Below are 23,356 nucleotides of genomic sequence, written 5' to 3'. Positions count from 1 at the left end.
CTTTTAGAGCATATTATGAGTCAATATGAAAAATTCCCTTAAAATGGTGAGATAGCTTCTATTTATAGGCTCCCTTGATGCTACAAGGGCTCTCTATTGGACCTACTCCATAATTAATTACCCAATCTAATTTTTACAACCTTAATCAATTCTTAATTGCTCTCAACTAATAAAAATAAACCACTTTCTAGACTAATATCCATCAGTCTGTGTTATTTTTTATGTGTCTGTTTGTACCCAAAATACCTATTTATGGACAACGGTTTTGTCATAGAGCAAAAAAAAAATTCGTTCCAAGACAATGACTTTAAAAAAGCTATTGTGTTTGAACCCCCATCTCGTCGGCCATTCTCTCCCCGTCTCCAAATTGCGACGGCTTGCACCACCAAAAATGGGTCGGTCGAGCACCCTACACCTAGCACAGGACCTGTAGCTTGCATCTAAGGTAGAATTGAAGCAAATAAGCTTGAATCGTTGGTGATTTTGCGACCTGAACCGCACGCTGTTTCTGTCCGATTTTGGTGTGTTTTTGGTTAATTTTGCTTGGGTATTTTTGGGTTGTTTCAAGTCGTGAATAGTAACTCCGGAGATATCCCGGCGTGTCACAAACTCGAAACCGATAGCGATTAGTTCAAGCTCCGATTTTGGTAAACATTGGGCTCAAAAATTCCAGCCTTGGTTCATTTGAGTAGGCTGCCGATTTTTGAATTTTTGACCGCTCCGATTTAAATTTGTTTCGTCGATTTTAATGCATTATATTGACTTATATATAGGATTTATGATGTAGGTTTAGAGAATTTTGAACCTGGAGTTAAATTCGGTAATTATGTTTATGCTCGAATTTAGCCTTTTGTTTTGGGGTTGCTGCGAGTTATGTGTTCGTATTTTGTGATTATGGGCTGAAGTAAAGTTGTAGAGCTATGTTTTGTCTTCGAAATGATAGTAAAATTGTTTAATTCTATGAAGAATTGAGAGAGTTATGAATATTTTACTGGAACTGCTCATGTTCTGAAAATGTATAAGACCTTGTGTGAATGTAGTGTGTTCTACTGAATTCTGGGAGTAAACGACTATGATTTTGAATTTAGTTTCAACTAAAAAAAATTATATGATCAATTTTTCTTTCATTTCCATTGGCGGATCTTGATTTGAGTGAAAAATGAGCAAGATATTAATTTGACGAATCTAAAATCCGTTTTAAGAAGTATGGTACAAAGTTTCTGTTTTGTGCGAATTACCCTATCAAAACGAACAAATTTCAATTCAATATCTTCTGATGAAATATGGGAAAATTGAGTTAGAAATTCAATTATGTATGATAAGTGCATTTTGGATAAGTATGAGATGAATTATGATCTTAAAATCGAGCATATGAATAAGCTGAAAATGATAATAAATGATGGTGATTGTAGTGTCCATCTTCTTGTGCATATAGCTGATGATGTCACTTATTGGGTGTTTGTGCATCAATCATACCATTTCCTGATCACAACCAGGTCCGTTTTCTTAACTTTGTCAATATTTTTCTTAACATGAATGATATAAGTAGGATTTCTTCTGAATGATGCGGTGCAGTCCCCGTGTAATACTTACCAATCAGAAGAAAATTCACTTGCTTGGTGACCCGGTTGAGAATTGATATTCCTAATTCCATGCAGTCTACCAATCCTAATTTCATGCACTCTATTGGTTTGCGGATTATGGATGCTTGCACAGGAAGATTTCAGCTGATATTTCATTGACTGTTTTTCAGGGAATAAATGGCTAATTGTCATCTTATATTTGTTAGAATGAGACACCTGCTGCTGGAAATTTCATGAAATAGGGGAGCAAGAAGGTGACATTGATGATTTATCTTTGCAGGGTATGGATGAATATGGATAATATGTGGTTACATTAGTGGTGCAAATTAGCATGATCTGCTGCAGGAAATTTCATGAACGAGAGGAAAGTGGTCTTCTGTACATAACTACTATGTGAAATCAATAGTTGCAGTGATTAGTGAATTGTATAGCAAATATCACCAAGTGTTTGTTTGTTATGTTTATGGTTTTTGTAGTATTTTGTTCATAATGTATATTTAGCATCTGTAGGAGTTTTTATCTAAATTTTATGTAGATTAAATGTTGATTGATATTTAAAATAGTTATTGTTTCGATTTATTGATTCTAATAATTGTTATTTTTAGAATTTTTTGGCATGTTTCTATATTTGACTATTCAAAATAGATTTTGTAATTAATATTTTAATTAAAAGGTATAAACCCAAAAGAATTTAAATATAAAAGACAACTCTATTTATGCGCTGAAAAAGCGTTGTTTCATGGTTGTTAAAAGCCTGTTCAATGACAACGCATAAAAAACGTTGTCTTTTTTAGCATAGACAACGCATAAAAACGTTGTCATTGAGCTAACTTTTAACAAAAGTGTTTTTAACAACAATAATTTAGCCACATAAACAATGCATAAAAAAACATTGTCTTTAGACTTTTTCCTTGTAGTGATATTATTACATTTGATCGTCGTATTCTTGGATTGATCTTTCACAAGGCCAAAGAAAAAATGGACATACAACACGCATAAACACATGATCAAAAAAGAAGAAAAAACATATACACAAAGAGATTATTGTTTGATAAAAAAAATCATACAAGATATTAAAATACGTTAAATAATGTGATTAAACTAATAATATACATGTCGTTAATAATATTATTGACGGCATATGATTAATGTACGCCGCTAATGTCTAAACACGATTTTTTTTTAAAAAAAAATGATTTACTTTTAACAGCGCACATAAACATGCACGCTACTAATAATAATATTAACGGCGTGCTTTTATTGTGAGCTGCGAAAATTACATAGGTTATTAACAGCACACATAAATGCATGCTGCGGATATTATTATTCGCAGCGTGCTTTTAATGCACGTCGTTATCTCTTCAAGTGCAACACTATTAACGATGCATATATGAGTGCAAGCCGTGAAAAATAGTATTCGCAGCGTGCTTTTAATGCACGCTGTTGATGACGTGCTGCGGAAAAGTATTTTTCGTGTAGTGATTCTAAATGCACATATATGGGCAAATTTCAAACCTGAAAGACTGTGAGCTTGCTGGCGTAACCTTTCTGCCCAATTCCATATCGATGCAGTCTTTCATTCAGACACGCATCTACCTCTATTTTTCATTCACTCTTTCATTTAGTTCATTAAAGAAATGAACAAAGTTACAAAAAATTATCAAACTAAAATTCATTTTTAATAATCTACTCATCAATCTAGAAAATATTTCATATTTAATATTAATAATAATAGTTGTAATACTATATGAATTTAATTAGGATGATTTCATAATATATGTGTTCGTGTGGTATGATTCAATAATTTCTTAGGTCATAAATGATGGTGTATATGGACGTCATTCAAATATTTAAAAATTGAGTAGGTTTCTTTTGAGACGGTCTAATGAATCTTTATTTGTGAGACGAATCAACCATACCGATATTCACAATAAAAAGTAATAATTTTCATAGATGACTCAAATAAGAGATTCATTTCACGAAATACGACCTGTTAGACCGTCTCACACAAGTTTTTGCTTTAAAAATTTTATATGAAACAATTTTATGAGGAATCATAATTATTTTTTTCTCAAAATTATATCGTTTTTAAAAAATCTTTAAATTATTGAAGTCTTCTATTGAACCAGGCGATCTCCCCTCCATCGGGAATTGTCAGCATGTATATAATTTAATTTAATTTACAAGAAATTTATAGAGTGTAACAAATTTCAAAAGAATCACAAGTACTACAACGCAACTATACACGTATATGTTTCAGTTTTTTATTTTTATTTTTCTACTTCCAAAACTCCTAACATCCAACTTGCTCAAAGAAAAATGACTAAGTATTTTACATATCTATTTCCGGTTTGATGATACAGATCAACCCGATTCACACATAAAATGAAATATAATACTGTTAATATAAAAAAATAATATTTTCTCATGAATTGGATCAAGTCAAATATCCGTTTCATAAAATATTTAATTTGTAAGACCGTTTCAGTGTTAGAAAGTGAATTCCCTCTGCTGGGGGAAACTTCGAAACTACCTAATGAAGCAGAAGTCCCTTTCATTGAAGTTACTAGCAAGAAATCGAAAAAGAAAATCAAGTCCTCAAAGAAAAAAACTGTTAGCGGGAAAGGGAAGAAGAATATAGAGTTCTCTAATTTCTTGGAGGAATTAGAAGACACTAACTCGCCTGATACAGAATATAGAAAGAATGGTAGGTAACTCTGACATGGGAAACAGATATTTTGGGAATGAAAACAAGGGGCGGCAACCCACAATTGCCTCTGTTCCTTTATCAAGATAGCATGTTGGAATATTAGGGGCCTTCATAAACCCCTTAAACAAAGGAGTGTAAGGAAATTGTTGTGCTCTCATAAGATTGATATTTTCGGCCTTTTAGAATCTAAATTAGATGATAAGGCTCTTCAGAATATGCTTCGGATCCACTTTCAAGGTATGAAAGCCTGCCACAATTTCTCTCTTTCAAATAAAGGTAGAATTGTTGTCATTTGGAACCCGATTGCTGTTAATATTGAGGTGTTGACTATGATTGAACAAGTGATTCATCTTCGAGTCACTTGCTTGAAAACAAAGCATTTTTTCTTTGCATCCTTCTTATATGGGCATAACACTCTAGTTCGTAGAAGGGAGTTGTGGGATGATTTAATGAAATTTGGGAGCTTTATTCTAGCTCCTTGGATTCTTTTAGGTGACTTTAATAATGTGCTATCCTTTGATGAGAAGAGAGGGGGTCTACCAGTTAAAACTTATGAGATCAGTGACTTCGTGGACTGTGTTAATGCACTTGAGTTGATGGATTTGCGCTCTATGGGTTGCCCATTAACTTGGACCAATCACTCGGTTTGTAGTAAGCTGGACAGAGTCATGACTAATCAAATGTGGTTGCAATCTAATTTAAATGCTGTGGTAGAGTATATGGTTCCGGGCTGTATATCAGATCATACTTTGTGTATGGTTTCCTTGTTTGATCAGTGTGCTGCTACTAAGAAACCGTTTAAGTTCTTTAACATGCGGACACTTAGTGTTGACTTTGCAGATACAGTGAGCAACAACTGGTTTTTTAATGGACATGGTACTAAGCAGTTCAGACTGAAGCAACTCTTTGGTAAACTCAAGAAACCTATGAAGATTTTGAATTATAGGCAGTTTAGCAACATTTCTATTCGAACTAAGGCAGCAACAGATAAACTTGAGCAAGTGCAGGCTACCATCTTCACATCAGGTCTGGTGACAGAAGGGTATAAGGATTTGAGGAAAACAGCTGAATTACTGATGGAGGCCGAAAGATCTTTCATTGCACAAAAAACAAAATGTGATTACATCAGACAAGGAGACAGATGTACCAAGTATTTTCATGATCTCATTAAGCGTGCCACTAGAAAGAAATCAGTCTCAGCCATTCGGTTACAAGATGATAGCATTTCAACAGATGTTCCTACTATTGCGCAGCAATTCATTGATCATTATAGAGGTATTCTGGGAACTAAGGTACACAGAGTTCAGATTAGCCGTGAGCTTGTTACCAATGGGCCATGCGTTTCAGTTGATAATTGGCATATTTTGACGGCGCCTGTTAGCAAGGAGGAAGTTCAGACTGCATTATTTGATATTGAGAATGATAAATCTCCTGGGCCCGATGGTTATGGATCTCATTTCTTCAAATCAGCTTGGCATATTATTGGTAATGATGTCTTCGATGCAGTGAATAAATTCTTTGACAGTGGTAAGCTTCTTAGACTGTGGAACCATGCTATCATTGCAGTGGTACCTAAATCTCCTGGGGCAGAGAATGTGAATGACTATAGACCGATATCTTGTTGCACAGTGTTTTACAAGATTATCTCTAAAATTTTGGTTGAGAGATTGAGGCAAGTTATTGGCAGCCTTGTTGATGATGCACAAGCGGCTTTCATTAAGGGACGTTCCATTGTTGATAATATTCATCTTGCGCATGAACTTCTGAGGAAATATTCTCGTAAGCGAGGAGCTCCGCGATGTACCTTGAAGATTGATATTCAAAAAGCTTACGACACTCTCGATTGGGACTTCCTCTATGAGGTACTCTTATACTTGAATTTCCCCAAGAAGTTTATTTGTTGGATTATGGAATGTGTGTCTACAGCTTCATACTCAATTTCAATTAATGGTGGATAATTTGGACATTTCGAAGGTAAGAGGGGGCTTCGTCAAGGTGATCCTCTATCTCCTTTTTGGTTCACATTGTGCCTTGAAGTGTTGTCCAGGTCACTTAAATGCATGTCAAGATCTCAAAGGTTTGGCTTCCACCCAAAGTGTAAGAACTTACATATTACTCATTTGGCTTATGCCGATGATGTTCTACTATTTTCTCGTGGTGATGTACAAAGTGTATCAATGGTTATGAAATGTTTGAATGATTTTGGTGATATGGCGGGGCTCAGAGTAAATTTGCTTAAATCCAATATCTTCATGGCTGGTATTGACTCAGACACACAACATCGTATCCTTCAGCTCACAGGTATGTGTTGTGGTGAACTACCATTCAGGTATCTTGGCATCCCACTTGCATCTAGAAAGCTTCGTACCTCAGACTATAGCCTACTCATCGAGGCTATTGACAATAAAATTAAATCATGGCCTAGTAAATCTCTGTCGTATGCAGGGAAATTGGAGTTACTTCGTTCGGTGATTCAGGGTGTGGAATGTTTTTGGTTATCTATTCTAACAATCCCGAACAACATTATTAATATGATTAACTCCCTGTGCAGAAAATTTGTATGGCCCACGAAGCACCCACCAATTGCATGGCATCAGGTTTGTCGACCGATAGAAGATGGTGGCTTGGGATTGAAAAACTTGAAGGCTTGGAATAAAGCCTTAATTTGTAAGACACTATGGAACATTGATGCGAAGAAGGATAGCCTCTGGATTAAATGGGTAGCACATTTGCACAGTGGATTCGGTGATATATGGAATTGGAACGCGGCTAGAGATGACTCTCCTTTGATTAAGCAAATACTTGGGATTAGAGATATATTGATTATGGAGAATGGGTCTAATGAGAAAGCATCCAGTTGCTTAGATGGATGGTTCCGGGGGGTAGAAGGTTTGAGCCGTGCTTACAGGTTCTTCGCTCAATCGGTGGGACGTTGGCCATGGAAACCTCTCATCTCTAAATCTTTCGTAATCCCCAAGCACAGGTTTGCCCTTTGGTTATTTGCTCATCAAAAATTTCTGACTCGTGATAGACAGTGTTATGTGTCTGACAAATCATGTGTGTTGTGTAAAGTGAAAACAGAAACATTTGAGCACTTATTCTTTAATTGCGAATTCTCTAAGCTTGTTTGGGTCAAAATTCGAGGATGGCTTGACATGAAAAAGATAATGGCGAATTCTTCGTCTGTTTTGAAAGCATTTAGAACTGTCTACCGAGGTAAGTCGACTATTAACAAGCTCAGGTGTGCTGCACTAGCTGCCACGGTTCACGCTATCTGGAACACAAGAAATAGGGTGATGTTCGAAACTGAGAAAATAGATATGGACGCTGTTGTGAAGAAGATCCAAATCATTTGCCTGAGATCACTTCCTTGTGCTGTTATGATGCTAGATGTAATGTAATAGGATGATATCATTGTGTATTTTCTAGCTTGCTTCATGTTTGTAGTGTGGTACGGTGATTGTATCTAAGTTTTCGTATTAGTCCTGGATATGCCCAGTGTAATTGTACCAATACTATTTTTTTTACCTCATTTAATGGAAGTTAATTTTCATTAAAAAATTGTAAAAAAAAAATAACAAGGCGACCAAATTTATAAACAAATTACGATGGAAATAAAAAAAAACCATTGATGAAGCAGACGAAGCTCAAACATCAACGTGGCAGTTCTTCAGCAATTGATAATTGATCGGCGGCCCCACAACAACGCTGTTACTGTTGGAATCAAAATTCACGTACGCCGGGCAATTCACATGCAGATGATACTTCCCAGAAATAAAAGTACCCACTTTCCATCTAATTCTTCCCTCGACTCTCACGTTAATCAGCTCAGTTCCGGTTAACCGATCCTGTTTAAGGGCAGCAGCAAGATACGGAGCCACAGGAACGGAGTTTCCGTTCAGATTCGGTGACCAAACGGTGGTATCCTCGTGTCCCTGATACGAGGACGGAAGCAGCGTCGGAGGAGTTATCTGCTGGCTGTGATACGAAGCGTACACTTCAATTTTATCATAGTAAATGCCAATTCTTTCATTAGGGTTACGGGAGGAGAATGTCACTTGGAGGCTGGTGGTGAGTAGGTTTGCGGGGGAGAGGTTGAAGGCATAGACGGTGGCATCTTGGAGGATGAAATGGGGTTTGGTCGGACGGAGGATGAGATATACGAGGAGAATGAGGAAGAGCGCGAGGACTGAGAAGCCGAGTAAGGAGGCAAGAAGGCGGCGACAGAGTTTTTTGCGGTGGTGGTGGATGCGCCCACACTCCTTGGCCGTCATGTCTCGGTGGTTCTTGCGGCGGGGTTATATATATATATGCACACAAGGAGAGACTTACAATGGATGAATACGTTATGTATTTTTACAATCTTGTTACATAAATGTAAGAAAAATTATATATAAGCGAGGGTTTGTCTTGATTGTGTTACTAGTATGATATTTAGTTTTAAGTATTGAAATAGTTCGATACAACAATATTGTCAAAGTTGATAGATCAAAGATGCATCGAACGTTAATGTCACATTAGTTTTGTAACTCAAAATTAATAACAAGAGGGAGAAAATTTAACCCTTTATCCATTAGGGAGGAGAGATGCTTGAGGTCGAAGGTTAGAAGATTCAAAAATTTAGGTTGGGGTCTTTATATTTTTTAACTCTTTCGAAGACGACGTTATATTTATGGGATGGCATGACCAATGGGTAAAGCTAGCCGACCATTTTCTCTTTTTGGATTTGAGGGGCTTTCTCTTGAATTCAACAACATTATTTCATTCAAACTTTATTAAATCTAAAAGAAACGATGATGTACAAATGTACTTTGTCAAAGATATTACGTGGAGATGTGGAGAGCATTTCAATTCATTATCGCTCAATGAGAAGAATGAATTTTTCTATCTACCGTCTTTACAGGGAATGCGTATATATCTAATCTGCTAACTATCTTCTAACTGTCATTTTACAAGCTAACTAACTAACTATTAACTTATATCTGATAAAAGAAAAAATGAGTTAATGTATGATGATTTAATATGACGAAACGAAATACTCGTGAAGTATATTCTATTCAAGTACACTACAGTAATAATTTGTTTCACAAATACGATAAATAGTTATTATGTTATAATGAGATGGAGGATGAAGAACCAAATGAAATTTTGTATAAGAGTTTCATCATTCTATAATATTGAGTTTCTTAATCTTTAGATTCGATCTTAAATATTTAAAAGAATTTATTTCAAAAGTACTTTTTTTTTATTTTCAAGGAATCATATCAAGATCAACACAAATATATATATAAGAATAATTGTTGCACGAAAAAAACAAGCGAGATACGAGAGAACAAATATATATTTTTCTGAAGAACTCGCAAAGACAAAGCATTGTTGTTTCACTGTATTGTCGTAACATGTTGAAATCATTCGAAGACAACACTTGTACAAGGTTTTATTGAAGAATTTTTCAGTTACTCCAAATTTTGGCCATACAGATTTACAGTTTTGTGTTTTTCTCTTTTTTTTTTGTTATTGATATTTTAGAACGTAATTTATTTCCTTGATTTGTTAAGAAAAATAGTTTTTTGTTTCTTTACTAGTATTGGTTTTGTAAACTCGATTTCTTTTCTAATGATTATTTTGTCATGAGACATCGCAGAAATGTGTTCACTTATACATAATTATTTCTGTGTTATTTCTAATTAAGTTATCAATTTCCCTGCATGTTGTCACGAAGTATTACAACATTCGAGATTACACTTATATCTGATACACACAATCCTTAATATTATATTAAATATAACATTTTCAACCACAATATGATCATAGTCGATATGAAACATTTCGATGTGGGGATTATGAGTGGTGAGCTGAATTTCATAGACAATGAACATGCCAGATCAGTTGGACTCCGCGGTTCATCATGGGAATAAATCTACATTGACAAGGTTGGAATCAAACTTTTGAGTATAGAAATATATTGTTGCATCTTAAAATTACAGTTTTTGAAGGGGAAAATTTTAAAAGCCCTCAATTTTCGGCAAGTACATAATTTTGGACTTTTGTGTATGAATATCAGTAAGTATCCCTCTCACTGCCTTAGGGTCTCGGGGCTATATACGAATCACAACTACCACAACATAAAAAGAAAATAAGGGTCGAGCCCCGTTACATTCGATGAACAAGTAAAATTAATAACAACATGAAATAAAATTAAGTAAAACACAATGAAATATAATGCAATGCGTAAAATGGAATAAATGTGTAAGATCGAGTGCTTGTCGCTTTACTAGCTAGTGGTAATGGTGCAACTCAAATCTTTAAAACCACACAGCAGCTCAAGCACGATGGTTCGATCGCCCTACCAAGCAAGGACAATTATTGCACCCAACAATCTCCCTCCCAATAATTGCACTCCTTGCAATCAATGGGAATCGAACCCGTGACCTTGACTCTGATACTAATTGTAGGACCGAGCGTTTGTCGCTTTACCATAAGCTATAGCTAGTAGTGGTGCAACTCAAATCTTTTAAACCGTACAGCAGCTCAAGTACCACGGTTCGATCGCTCTACGAAACAAGAACAATTATTGCACCCAACAAAATGAATAATGAATATCAAACGGAGTCCAAAAGAATCGCATTAACAACTATAACAGTGGCCACCCATACTAGAAACATAACATCAAGTCATCGCTCATTCATGCATGTTGCATCGAGGGCGCGGGATTTACTCGTTCGTCCTCATTCTGTCGTATGAGATGTGGCTAAATCATATCCATTCATTCATCTGATGACTCAATACATCTCAACATATAAATATCAATAGCAATCAAAAGATTCAAAGCTCGACGTTCTATGCAAAGACAGTTAATGTGACTAGTCAACGAACATCCAAAATAAAATCTAGTTGAAAAAAGTAAAAATTTATTTTATTTTTAAAATAAATTAGAAATTATTCTCAACTCTACAAATTAACAATCAATGTAAATATATAAATGAAATTACATCATCCACATAAAAACATAAGGTACGTCACAGCTCATTAAAAAATATTTAACATCATCTCACATCGTTATAAACGTCTTAATAAAAACAATAAATGTATACCTTAACTAAACACTTAATTTACCATAAAAAAATCTTAAGGACTTCTCTAAAAAACCAAACATGTGGCAAAATCATCACAAAAGCGTTAGTGAGACGATCTCACTAGTTAATTTTGTGAGACATATCTCCTATTAGGGTCACTCATGAAAAAATTATTACTTTTTATGTCATAATTATCTCACTATTGTAAATATAGACATGATTGACATGTCTCGCGGATTAAGATATGTGAGACCGTTTAACAAGAATTTTTTTTACAAAACCATATATTTCAATAGCCCAACAATTTAGCATAAAATTTCAAATCCGCCGTTTAGGCTTTAAAATTTCCAAAGCTTACTACTTGTAAACTAAAGGGAGATTTTCTTAAATAGCCTCCACCAAATTACTATAATCAAGATTAGCTTTCAATTAAGTTAATTTACCAAAATAATCTTTTTATTATATCAAATTACAAAGATATCCTTAAAATTTTATCCACCATCAATTTCTCTCTCAATCTCTTTTCTTCTCTCATCAATTCAATGCTTTGGGAGTTTTAAAGAACATCAATTGTAGTTCTTCAAACATGTATGAATTTCAACTTTTTTGTCAATCTATTTTTTTACACAAATAATGATTAATTTTTTGTTTATAATAATATATATGCATAAATATATGACAAAACTGTTTTTTTCTGTCAAATTGTTGAATATTTTGATTCCAATAAAAAAAATTATGTTGATTTTAATTTTTTAAAAAATTTGACTTGAATATTGTCACGATCTTTCCATTTTTAAGTTTTTTTTTAAATTAAGAATATTTTTAACTTGAAATAAGTGGATGATTTGTGATTTTTTTGCAATTGAAATATGTGTGAATTTTTTGAAGTTGAAATATGTGCGAATTATTTTATTTGTATGTATTAATGAAAGGATGATTCGCGATATATTGAATACAAAAATAATATTTTGAAGTTGAAATATGTTTGAATTTTTTTATTTGTATGTATTAAAAATTGATAATAGAGATTGAACAATGATTGTAAAGTAACTTACTTGAAATAAAGAATAGAAATGTTGAGCAATAACATAGAATGGGAAAGAAATCCATGACAATTGGCGTGAATCTGCATCTTTATTTATTAATTTTTTCTTATAACTATGGAGTAAAGAATTGGAGTAAATAATTTAGAATGAAAAAGGGTAATATAGGATATTTCAATTATATAAGACATAATGGTAAATATTAGTAAAGAAGGCTATTTTTAAAATTATGACTTTGAAATGAGTTATAATAATCAATTTCCCTAAACTAAAATTCTCAAAATTGATATTTATTTCAAACATTTATTGATGATACCTTAGATGGGCTCAATATTAGTCCAAGTCTTTGCAATTAGTTCAAAATCTTCAAAACTAGTTTCAAAATTCGAGTTAAAGTTTTCACAATTCATATTGCACATCGCAACGTCCTCGCAATATCCAAATATTGAATATATATGACCCCAAAAGTCAAAATATTCAAATTTTTACAAATCTGAAATTTTTTTATAATTACTAATAATTTTCGAAATTGGCATTTAAAATTCTTAATGCATTTTAATTAACATCCAAATAATGAATAACTCAACTCTAAAATTAGAAAATACTCGATATATAAACTTAAATTTTCCAAAATAAATCCAAAAAAATTAAAAAAAAATTATTGATATCTTCAGTCGGCTCGAAGTTTATGCCTACACCCAATAATACATCACATATATGGTGGTTTTCCAAAAATATGTTTAATTTCGAAAATAGGAGGGTGTGCCGTGCCTTCTTTTATTTATGAGTAGGTCTCATTTGAGAGACGGGTCAACCTTATCCATATTCACCATAAAAATTAATATCCTTAGCATAAAAAATAATACGTTTTCATTGATTACCCAAATAAAGATCCGTCTCACAAAATATGACCCGTGAAACCGTCTTACACAAATTTTTGACTTTATTTATTTGAGTTAAAATTTGACTTGATTTGATTTATTCAACTCCTCTTGTTATTTAATTCAAATATATATTTTAATATCAATTTTCTAAATATAATCAATATACGGATTACGAACTCGCACACCAGTAGTACCAAATCTAACACTTCCCTCGCCAAATCAACGTACACAAAATCTATTTGACAAAAAGACAAACCAACGTCACCTTATCAAATTCCGACCCGACAAGGACTTGGCCCGCCAGTCAACCCCCCGGGCTTCCCGTTGCTCGGGATCCCAACCGCCAAATCCCCGCAGAACACCTTCAAAATATTCCTACTACTCCACGACTCAGACTCGAAGTTGATCCACGAAACCAACCTGAAATTGAATCCAACATCCGCATTCTTGCCTATCTCTCCATTGACCCCATCCACCACCCATTTCTCCACGAAATCCCCATCACCTGCAAATTTCGCCACCAGAGATGTCTGGGTTTTCGTCTCTTGTGAAAATGGCGAGATGGCAGTCTTCGAAAGCGACTCAAATTTGTAAAAGACGGCGGCCTCCACGTGATTGTAGGAGAGCGACATTTTCCTGTTAGGGTTCTTTTCCGTGAGCTGGATTTCGGAGATCAAGAACACGCGGGATCCGTTGGTGAACGTGAAATTGGAGATGGAGAACGAATCGACCTGGACTCGGGTAGCTGAGGCCGGAGAACGAGCCACACAATGAAGGTGGTTGTACCAAAGATGAGACAGAGTCCTATCACAAAGGCGAAGACGCAGCGGAGGCAAGAAGCTCGCTGGACGTAGTCGGGCTGGGGTTGGTAATATTGTTGGGGATAATAAGGGTTGGGATGGTAATTAGAGTAGGGATTAGGAGGACAACCGGAGCCAGCGGCATAAGGATATGCAGAGGCGGAGGGGCCATTATGGGTGGGGGCGGGATAGCCGGTGATCGGTCCATTGCGGTCCTCCATGCATGGGAATAATTCTACCGCAGATTTTTGTGTTGGGAAGCGAAACTTGTGATATATTGGTGAATATATATGCGATGCATGGAAACTATGTTTTGAATTTTCAACGGTCATTTTCCTTAGGTTGTATTAATTGTTCCAAATTTGGTATTAGGACATACTAATCTCACATAGAATTTTACATAAGACATTTTTAAAAAAATAAACTTGGATAGCGAACTCTAATCGGGAAGTCTCGGACAATATTTAATTCGGAAAATTTAGAAAATCGTCAGCAACTCGAACCTGCATGCATGTTTCTCATTCTATGAAATAAAAAATGAATATTATCTCTTGGTTTCCAAAAATATCTTCTTTCAAATATTCTACACTTTACAACATAATTCTTATTTATACAATTAAATAAACTTTTATAAATCTTTATTATTATATCATTATTGTAATTAAATAATGGTGTATTTCAAAATCTCACTCTAGTCAACATTACAGTACCAAATATCAAATCAAACAGAATTTAATGACATTTACTGGTGAATTTGGTTTATGGGTTTGCATGGAACTTGATCAAAAGATGCATCTGTGAAAATAGATGATAATCGACTTAAACCCGATGAGACAAACAAATTTCGTCGCCCAATTGAAAATTAATACTATAACATTTTATGTAATAATCCTCTGGTTTCAACACTCAGATATTGAGATTTTTCTAAAATCTTGGAAATAAACAACACGTGTGTATCCACATATATGGAGTCGACATAATAGCTGAAAACATATTTTTTATACAATTGATGCAATGAGAGTTACATAAAAATTAGATGTGAAACATAATGGACAGCAGCATCTATGAAGTCCGTCCATTCTGGTCAAGAAACATTCCTTTTAGACTTTTTGCTAACCAGATTGCGGTATCTCTTGGCGACACCTTTTCTTTCCCAAACGGCTTCAAAATCACAGCAAGTTCTTCTAGTCTACTTTGCTGAAGCAAATCAGCGGACAGTTCTAGTAGACCTTCAAGAGCATCAGCTCTTTGCCTGAAAGAAGAGACGTCTAAAACTTCCCTTTCTCGTGTTTCCCCCTGTGTAGGAGGAGCTATGGGATATTCTGGTTTTGAAGTATCAAGGTTAGGAGCTGTAGGAATGGGATTTGTACTTGCCACACTTATTTCCTTCGTGACAGAGTTTTCAAATAGATTCGAAGAGGAGGCAGTGTCTTCAGAGGAAACCACAGCATCAGAGCAAGTAAATGAAGCTGGATCATTAACATCAAAAATTTCCCTGGCCATGTGTATCTGCTTCCTGACGTTCGTGTTTTTATCCACATTTTCATGTAACGGATGCTCAGTCCCCACTCGGACTCTACCATCATGTATCACATCATCAGAGGCAGTTGGGAGATGACTGTTAATTGATTTTTCAACAACTGCATCTTGCACAAGTATTCCATTGTCTGAAAACAAATTCTTCGGAATTGGGGAGACAGGAGAGACAGTCAAAGAGGAATAATATTCTGCTGAGTGAACTAGTTCCTTCACCATGAACTTGTCATCGCCCATGGATGAAAGATCGCACATTTCACGCCTATTGTTGGGACTGATGGGTGGGGCTGCATCTTCTTCACACAGGAGTAAATCTTCAGATAGAGAAAATGAGTTCTCTTTCAGTTTCGTGGAATTCATCTTCTCATCACAAGCACTCACATCCGGAACATTGTCATCCAAGTGTTTTTTAATTGCTTCATCGCATAAGAAAGAGTCATATTTATTCCGGTGACAGGCCTTAGGAAAATTTTCGAAGGCCTCAGAGTATGATGAGGAAGAGGTGGAGCAGCTTGGTCTAGACTCAGTGATATCAACTTCAGTGTGTAGCTGATGACCGATTTGGCAATTAGCGACTTGTTCCATAGGGTAATTCCCTATCCTTTCCGAGGTAGAGGGATCATGCTTAAAGATTTCCAAATTTGTGGCTTGCACGTGATTGTTAAGTATCTGCTCTGACACGCTAATAAAAGGGGTTGGCTTATCATCACAGACCTCGAATCCTTGAAACGACACCAAAGAGGAAGCAGAATTGCTGCTATTTGTCTGCATTTTATTGGAACCAACTTCTTCATGCTTCCTCAGATGCTGCCCAATTTCCAGTGAACTGCATTTTATTGGTTTGATAGCTTCAGTATCCAGCACATCACTAGAATAAGTTTTGATGTCATTATTCAAGACATTTGGAGAGTCACATCCTTCTTGCCTCATTCTTCTAGGAAACGAAGGCCTTCTAGACAAGGTAGGAGGTGTTTTTTCTCTTGTTTTTGAAGAGAATCCTTCTTCAGCAACTGGCTTTAAAGGACCCAGGGGAGGGATTCCTTCATATCTAACTTTAGTCTTCGAGGGGTTTTCCACAAGAAGTAAATATGAATACAGGTTATTGGCATAAAATCAAGCTGAGAAACAGATTTTATTACAGAAAAAATATTAAAACTTTTAGTACCTGTTGCTTCATAGCATCTGTTAATTGTATTCTCTTACTGGAATCAGAGTCGGGCTTCGCTGATGAAGATGGAGGCATCTCTACAATGGCTTTGAGACCTGGATGAACGTTACCTGGTTTGGAGAGCCTCGGAGATGCTTCGACATAAGTTCTTCTGGTACTAGCTCCACTAACTTTTGAATGGTTGCTTCTAATAGGAGAACTATTTTCTCTAATATTTTCTTCCTTCAAAGCCATCACATTGGTTTTAATCATCCTTGGCTGCTTAGGCTCGTTACCATTTCTCTGTTCCTCTGGCAGTTGCTTCTGACCATCAGACTCCTTGGTTTTCAAGAGCAATGATTCAGTTTCTTGTGTGTTGCTTTCACTTGGTGTCAAGCTGTCTCTGTCGCTACATGAACCGTTGCTACTTTGGCTTTCAGCCATGTTCTTTCTACCCTCACGAGATCTACAAAGAGGTTTTTTTGGTAACACAGCAGCAGCTGTATTATAGGATGGACGGTACTGGTCAACATAGGGCTGAAGATACGGGTGTTTCAGAAGTTCAGATGCCTGATAAACATTTGAAATATCAAATAATTAGACCTCCTCCAAAAATTAGTTCAGGGATTTGAACAAAATCTGAAGGTTCATACGCTTGACCGATGTTCTGGATTTTTTCTTAGCATGCTTTTGATCAATGTTTTCCTGTAATATAGAACACGTCTGAAATGAATTTAAAGTACACCAGCGTTGTAAACTAATGTAGTATATGATTAATCATAACTCTAGCATTTATCATCAAAAGGAAATTGAAATTTTAGGAATTTGGAAGAGCTAATATATCAAATTTCTAGACCATATCGATAATCACCATTTACGTAGACAGATCGAATTGACTTACAAGACTGGAGAGTAACAGGGAGGCAAAGGGCCCATAGATGATCTGTTAATTTTGCTTATTAAGCCAGCCATGTCCTGAAACATTCATACAGCTATTAAGCTTGCAGATGTACTAAGAATTAAATGGGGAAAAAGCACAGAAATAAACTTAGAGGGAAGAAAAAGAATGAAACGAGGTAGTGAGATATTACAAAAGCCTTGAATGCAGGACGATGAGCAGCCATTTCATACACGCAGCAACCTGATTTACAAAGAAAACAATGCAAGAAGGGACTTCATATTTGAGGGCAGTGACATGATTCAACTAAGGGTAAAATCATTTTCCAGGGTTACAGAAAGCCCACAAAACTCAAAAAGGGTGAACTACCATGGTCTTCTCCCGGAAAAAAAAAAGAAGAAACAAAGGCTTTGGCTTTTAATGAAGTATAATGACAGCATTAGAATCCAGTTAGACTCATTTGATGGTATTGAAGAAGAGAAAATGGACAATATCATACCAAGGGACCAAATATCGGATTTAAAACCATATGGAATATCAGCAAGAAGTTCTGGACACATGTAATTGGGAGTTCCAACAACCTGCACCGAACAACAAGCTCCACTTCATAAGCATAATTTATTAAATTTTCCAGGGGAATTGTTTGCATGATAGCTATTTACCGAAGAAGCCAAATCTTCTGCTTTCAAAGTTTTAGCAAGTCCAAAATCACCTGCTCAAAACAGAATTAAAAAGTAAAAACTAAGGGATTATGTCATACTAAGCCATATCCAAACATTTTATTCTAATTCAAAGATTGGTTAATTATTCAAAAAACCTTCATTGCATAGCATCATATCATATCAATATGAATAACATGAATAGTTTAATGTAGCCTACATATTTGAAATTGATTATTTTCATTTTGTTGAAAACATGTGTTGTTATCTTAAAAAAAAACGTGTTGTTATCTTAAAAAAACGTGTGTCATTTCAAAATGATAAATGAATTTAAGCATTTCAAACCAATGGCAAAATCTTTCATCCAAACACAAGGCAAAAGGAAAAAAAAAACACAAATCCAAATTACCTAGACGGACATCTTGATCTTTGGTGAGAAAGATGTTGGAACACTGCCAAGAAAGTGCTGTCAAGATTAATACGAATAATCATAAAATTTAACAGAGAAATAAAGACCAAAGATTGCATCAAATTAGATTGCTACTTTGAGGTCCCGGTGGAGAACAAATTTGGAATGCAGGTACTCAACAGCCAATAACAATTGAGTGAACCACTTCAACAGTTTCTGCACAGTGTAAAATGATGAACACATTATTGTCAACTACCAATGAGAAAATGTATGGTTAGCTGAACATATCAGATGTGTGATCACGTCTATTATTAAAAAATGAGAGTTACATGAATAAAGAGAAAAATGAGACATTATTCCAATGAAAACAACTCAAACCTCCTCAGGGAAGTACTGCCCATTTACTTTTTTCATTAGTTCAGCCCTGAAATATCAACAGCGCATAGAACATAAGGAAGCAAAAACAGCTTAAAATAAGCAACAGTACTTCCCAATCAAATTATCACCAAAAACTCACATGTCGCCTCCTTCACAATACCCAGTGACTATGCAAACATAGCAACCCTGCTTTAGGATTGGGAAACAAAGAGATCAGGAGGAAAATAATAAATATAACTCATATTTACTGCATGAAAGAGGATTCTGGGACTATAATGGAACTAGCAATTAGAAGCTTCCAGGCCACTCACCTTCTCAACCCAAGCTTCCTTGAACTCAACAACGTAAGGATGTTGTAACCTCGCAATTAATGCCATCTAGATTTTTGCACAGCCAAAAAGGAATCTTCACATTTTAGACTAAGTTCTACGACACCATGAACAATATGCACACTAATAACACTCGATTGCATAAAGAAGATGAAATTCACAGCAAAATTAAAACTTAAGAGATGATTATATACCAAACAAAGAAATAACTACGATAAATACAAAAGTAAACTCGTTAAGATTCCAAATGGTTAAGCTAAACCTAATCAAAAGTAGAGATGTCGATGATCCACAACGAAAAGAGAAATTAAGATAACCATTAGCACAAACAATAAATCCTTAGAAATGAAGCAATGACATTAGTTAACCTCTTCATGAGCTGATCTCCGACATCTTTCAATTTGTCGAGCTAATCGAATTTTCTTAAGCACGTACCTGTGTTCCATTCCCAAGAATCACAGGGAAAAAAGTATGAGGATAACGCATTAAAGAATTTTACTGCAAAAATTTTGGATATGAATAAAATGAACTTTTTTCATTGTAGGTCATACTTTTTTCTTTCCAGTTTGTGGTGTACCAAAATGGCTGCACCAAAGGCTCCACGGCCAATCTGCTCCATGATGTCATACTGGCCCATTCTTGACTCCATCGGCAACAAATCAGCACTGTATCACTATATTCCACCCTTGATAAGCATGTACCTAAGGAAATGAATTGTTCCCAAAAAAGAAATCTGGATGACTATACTCCCCGAAACTTTCACTACATCAACTCCTTATAATACAAACCCCAAAAAAAAAATCTTGGATCCTCTAATCTCTGATTTATATCGTAAAATCAATTGCTGTAATTAAATCTCAAGCAAGATATATTAAACTAAAAAATGTAATATGTATTCAAACTAATCTCAGACACATCCGCTGCCTCCTCTACCCATCTGCGGATCCATCCCAAGAAAACACCCATTTACAGGAACTGCAAAACGAGAATAGAAAAGTAAACAAAAATGCCCACCGAACTCCTGAAATAAAGCAAGACCGAAAATGCAATTAACTGGCCTTCTGGGTACCCCACAAATGAGGATTTCTCGAATGAATTCGATCAAAGCAAGCAGGAGAAGTAGACCTGAACTCTGTGTTTCTACAGCATTTTTTTTACAGAGACAAAAATGGTTCCTTCTCTTTAAAAGTTAAGGGCAAGATGTGCACAGAGCAGCCCGTTTTCCTTGGTTAATTATTTTTCCAATAATTTTATCATTTCTGGGTTTTAGGTTACTAATTTTTCATTTTTTCTGTTACATTATTTTTTCATATTTGTCTATTTTGATCTATTTTCTGCCATGATCATCATTTATTGCTAGAAAAAAAATGATTAGTCTTAGATATCAAGTGACATCGTTGTGGAAATGTATATGAAATAAATCAAATAATTTCAAGTTTTTAAGACAAAACTTGTGTGAGACGGTCTCACGGGTCGTATTTGTGAGACGGATCTCTTATTTGGTCATCCATGAAAAAGTATTATTTTTTATGCTAAGAGTATTACTTTTTATTGTGAATATGAGTATGGTTGACCCGTCTCATAGGTTAGATTCATGAGACGGTCTCACATGAGACCCACTCAGTTTTTAATCACATCAATTTCAACCAAGAGTGACTCTCATGTGAGACCGTCTCACGGATCATAATCTGTAAGACGGGTCAACCATATCCATATTCACAATAAAAAGTATATTTTTAGCATAAAAAGTAATATTTTTTCATGGGTGACTAAAATAAGAGATCCGTGTCACAAATACGACCCGTGAAACCGTGTCAGACAAATATTTGCCTTCAATCAATATCTAATCAAATATCTAATCAACTTTTTATAACGAAAATTGACGAAAATATACCAAAATAGTCAAATATGAAAAAATAATGTATCAAGACAAAAAATTGAAAAACCAATTAACCAAAACCCAAAAATATAAAAGTTACTAGAAAAAAGATATTAGTCCTTTTTTTAATTAATTATGTTTAAAGGGTGTTTATTAGAGTTGGCCATAGGCAGTAGGGTTAGGATGATGGCAGATTTAAGTTACAACTACCAACCAATTTTTCATTAAAAATATTAATTAAAAACCAAAATTTCAAATTACATTACAATAAAATTTATACAAAAAGATTGGATCTTTTTTGGTGTTTTTGAGTTTTGACTCCCAATAGGCAACGTGGTGATTGGCTCAATTTCAAAATAACTAGAGTCACACCAAAATATCGAGTTCCCCTTTATGAATATTGGAATCTACTCTATACAACAATGTACATAGACCGTTTTTCAAGAGAAAAAGCAACAATTCATGTTTGAAAAACAAAGTCGGATGATAAGCTTCGGACACAGCCGACCCGAAAATGTATCGAGACTATTAGACGTGATCTCGAACATGTCGACAACACAATATAGACATAAGAATGTCATAAACTTGATAACGGCCGTTGAGATTAGAATACTTTACTGTATTTAATCACAGTAGAGAGCTGTGACTTTGCAAGGACAATCCTGCAAATATATTAATTAAAGAGGGATGTGATTGATTGGATGAAGTAAGGTGCAGCGAAATCACCGTGTATTCGTGCACTGTAATTTCATTGCATGCATGTGCTGGGGTCACGTGCTGTATCCACGGGCCACGTGCCTTGTTAACTACCATTTAATCAACTATAATTTTGGAAGTAGTGAAATTAATTATCTGTTAATGAATTTAAATATGTCGTTAAAAGTTTACAATCACCATTTATCAGTGCATTTAGTTTGTGTGATAATTGTTCGATTTATTAATAATCCAATATTATGATATATTTTATATATTGTTAGGTCTGATCGTTTACATATCTAGTAAAATATATCGACGTGTCTTGCATCAGGTTTTTTTTAAACAAAAAAATTAACGAAATTTTAGTTATTTTTTGTTAGGCAAAAATTCGTGTGAGACGGTTTCACGAGTCGTATTTGTGAGACGGATATCTTATGTGGGTCATCTATGAAAAATATTATTTTTAATGCTAAGAGTATTACTTCTTTATTGTGAATATGGGTAGGGTTGACTCGTCTCACAGATTAAAATCCGTGAGACGGTCTCACATGAAACCTACTCTTTTTGTTAACAAGGGATGGATAACCATATCATATAAATTATTAATTAATATGTGTTTTTCGTATTAAGTTCAAACACAGACTATTTTATTTAAGAGCTAACCTTAATATTTTATAATATATTAAAAATTAGATGAACTCGAGATATTATATTGAGCCTGAAATATACAATTATTTTCTGAACTGTGTTGGGTAATTATTATTTGATAATGATATTCCGCAATCATTATCTTTAATTGTGTCGTGGATAAACATGTATACTAAATGTAGTAGTCTACAACTCAAGTCAACCAAATAAACTGTATTAAATAAGTTTTGTGTGACAGACTCGTCCAATAAAATTTTGGTAGGAGTTAGAAAATGTTACCAATTGGTCATACGTAGATGTTATTATTGATATTATATAACTTTTTTGTAATATTTAATTGATTGACACGAAAATTAGATGGGGCAATTAATACTTAATTTTTATATAACCACCAGGGCCACCGACTATTATCTTATCGTGACTCATAATTTAAATTTATTAAATTCCAAATAAGAAAACAAGTTGCTAAAAATTTAATGAGTGGGTCTCATGTGAGACCGTCTCACGGATCATAATCTGTGAAACGGGTCAACCCTACTCATATTCATAATAAAAAGTAATACTCTTAGCATAAAAAGTAATACTTTTTCATGGGTGACCCAAATAAGAGATCCGTCTCACAAATATGACCCATGAGACCGTTTCACACAAGTTTTTTCCAAATTTAATTTATTAGGTACC

The 23,356-nt window shown here is 34.8% G+C and overlaps 2 protein-coding genes, 1 long non-coding RNA gene and 1 pseudogene across 8 annotated transcripts; 1 reads left to right on the top strand and 3 right to left on the bottom strand.

Moving 5' to 3' along the window:
• Positions 1-294: 294 nt before the first annotated feature.
• LOC140834245 (uncharacterized) lies at positions 295-2,160 on the top strand. Of its 4 annotated transcripts, XR_012118696.1 has the most exons (3): positions 295-820; positions 1,436-1,496; positions 1,576-2,160. It is a non-coding gene; the product is annotated as an uncharacterized lncRNA (long non-coding RNA). The 4 variants fall into 4 exon arrangements; XR_012118697.1 differs by having other exon boundaries at positions 295-1,496; positions 1,864-2,160; XR_012118695.1 differs by having other exon boundaries at positions 295-1,496; positions 1,754-2,160.
• Positions 2,161-7,888: 5,728 nt separating this feature from the next.
• On the bottom strand, positions 7,889-8,644 carry LOC140813052 (NDR1/HIN1-like protein 1). Its single transcript, XM_073171469.1, has one exon. The coding sequence runs from the start codon at positions 8,565-8,567 to the stop codon at positions 7,941-7,943; it is 627 nt and encodes a 208-aa protein (XP_073027570.1). The 5' UTR covers positions 8,568-8,644; the 3' UTR covers positions 7,889-7,940.
• A 4,921-nt stretch (positions 8,645-13,565) lies between these two features.
• LOC140808927 (NDR1/HIN1-like protein 3) lies at positions 13,566-14,317 on the bottom strand (annotated as a pseudogene).
• Positions 14,318-15,073: 756 nt separating this feature from the next.
• Positions 15,074-20,670, bottom strand: LOC140834228 (serine/threonine-protein kinase Nek5-like). Of its 3 annotated transcripts, XM_073198983.1 has the most exons (15): positions 20,511-20,670; positions 20,004-20,427; positions 19,821-19,887; positions 19,435-19,500; positions 19,263-19,312; positions 19,124-19,169; positions 18,881-18,961; positions 18,746-18,788; positions 18,340-18,389; positions 18,177-18,258; positions 17,871-17,920; positions 17,681-17,754; positions 17,433-17,484; positions 16,798-17,349; positions 15,074-16,691 (listed from the first exon to the last, which is right to left on the bottom strand). In XM_073198983.1, exons 2-15 carry the CDS (start codon positions 20,099-20,101, stop codon positions 15,159-15,161), a joined length of 2,844 nt encoding a protein of 947 aa, XP_073055084.1. In that variant the 5' UTR covers positions 20,102-20,427; positions 20,511-20,670; the 3' UTR covers positions 15,074-15,158. The 3 variants fall into 3 exon arrangements, with proteins under 3 accessions (XP_073055084.1, XP_073055077.1, XP_073055092.1); XM_073198976.1 differs by having other exon boundaries at positions 20,004-20,659; XM_073198991.1 differs by having other exon boundaries at positions 19,263-19,309; positions 20,004-20,658.
• Positions 20,671-23,356: the final 2,686 nt, after the last annotated feature.

Source organism: Primulina eburnea, chromosome 1 (assembly GCF_022965805.1).
Source record: "Primulina eburnea isolate SZY01 chromosome 1, ASM2296580v1, whole genome shotgun sequence".
Taxonomy (NCBI): Eukaryota; Viridiplantae; Streptophyta; class Magnoliopsida; order Lamiales; family Gesneriaceae; genus Primulina; species Primulina eburnea.
The sequence above is the reverse complement of the archived record's forward strand: the minus strand, read 5'-3'. Positions and strand labels throughout refer to the sequence as shown.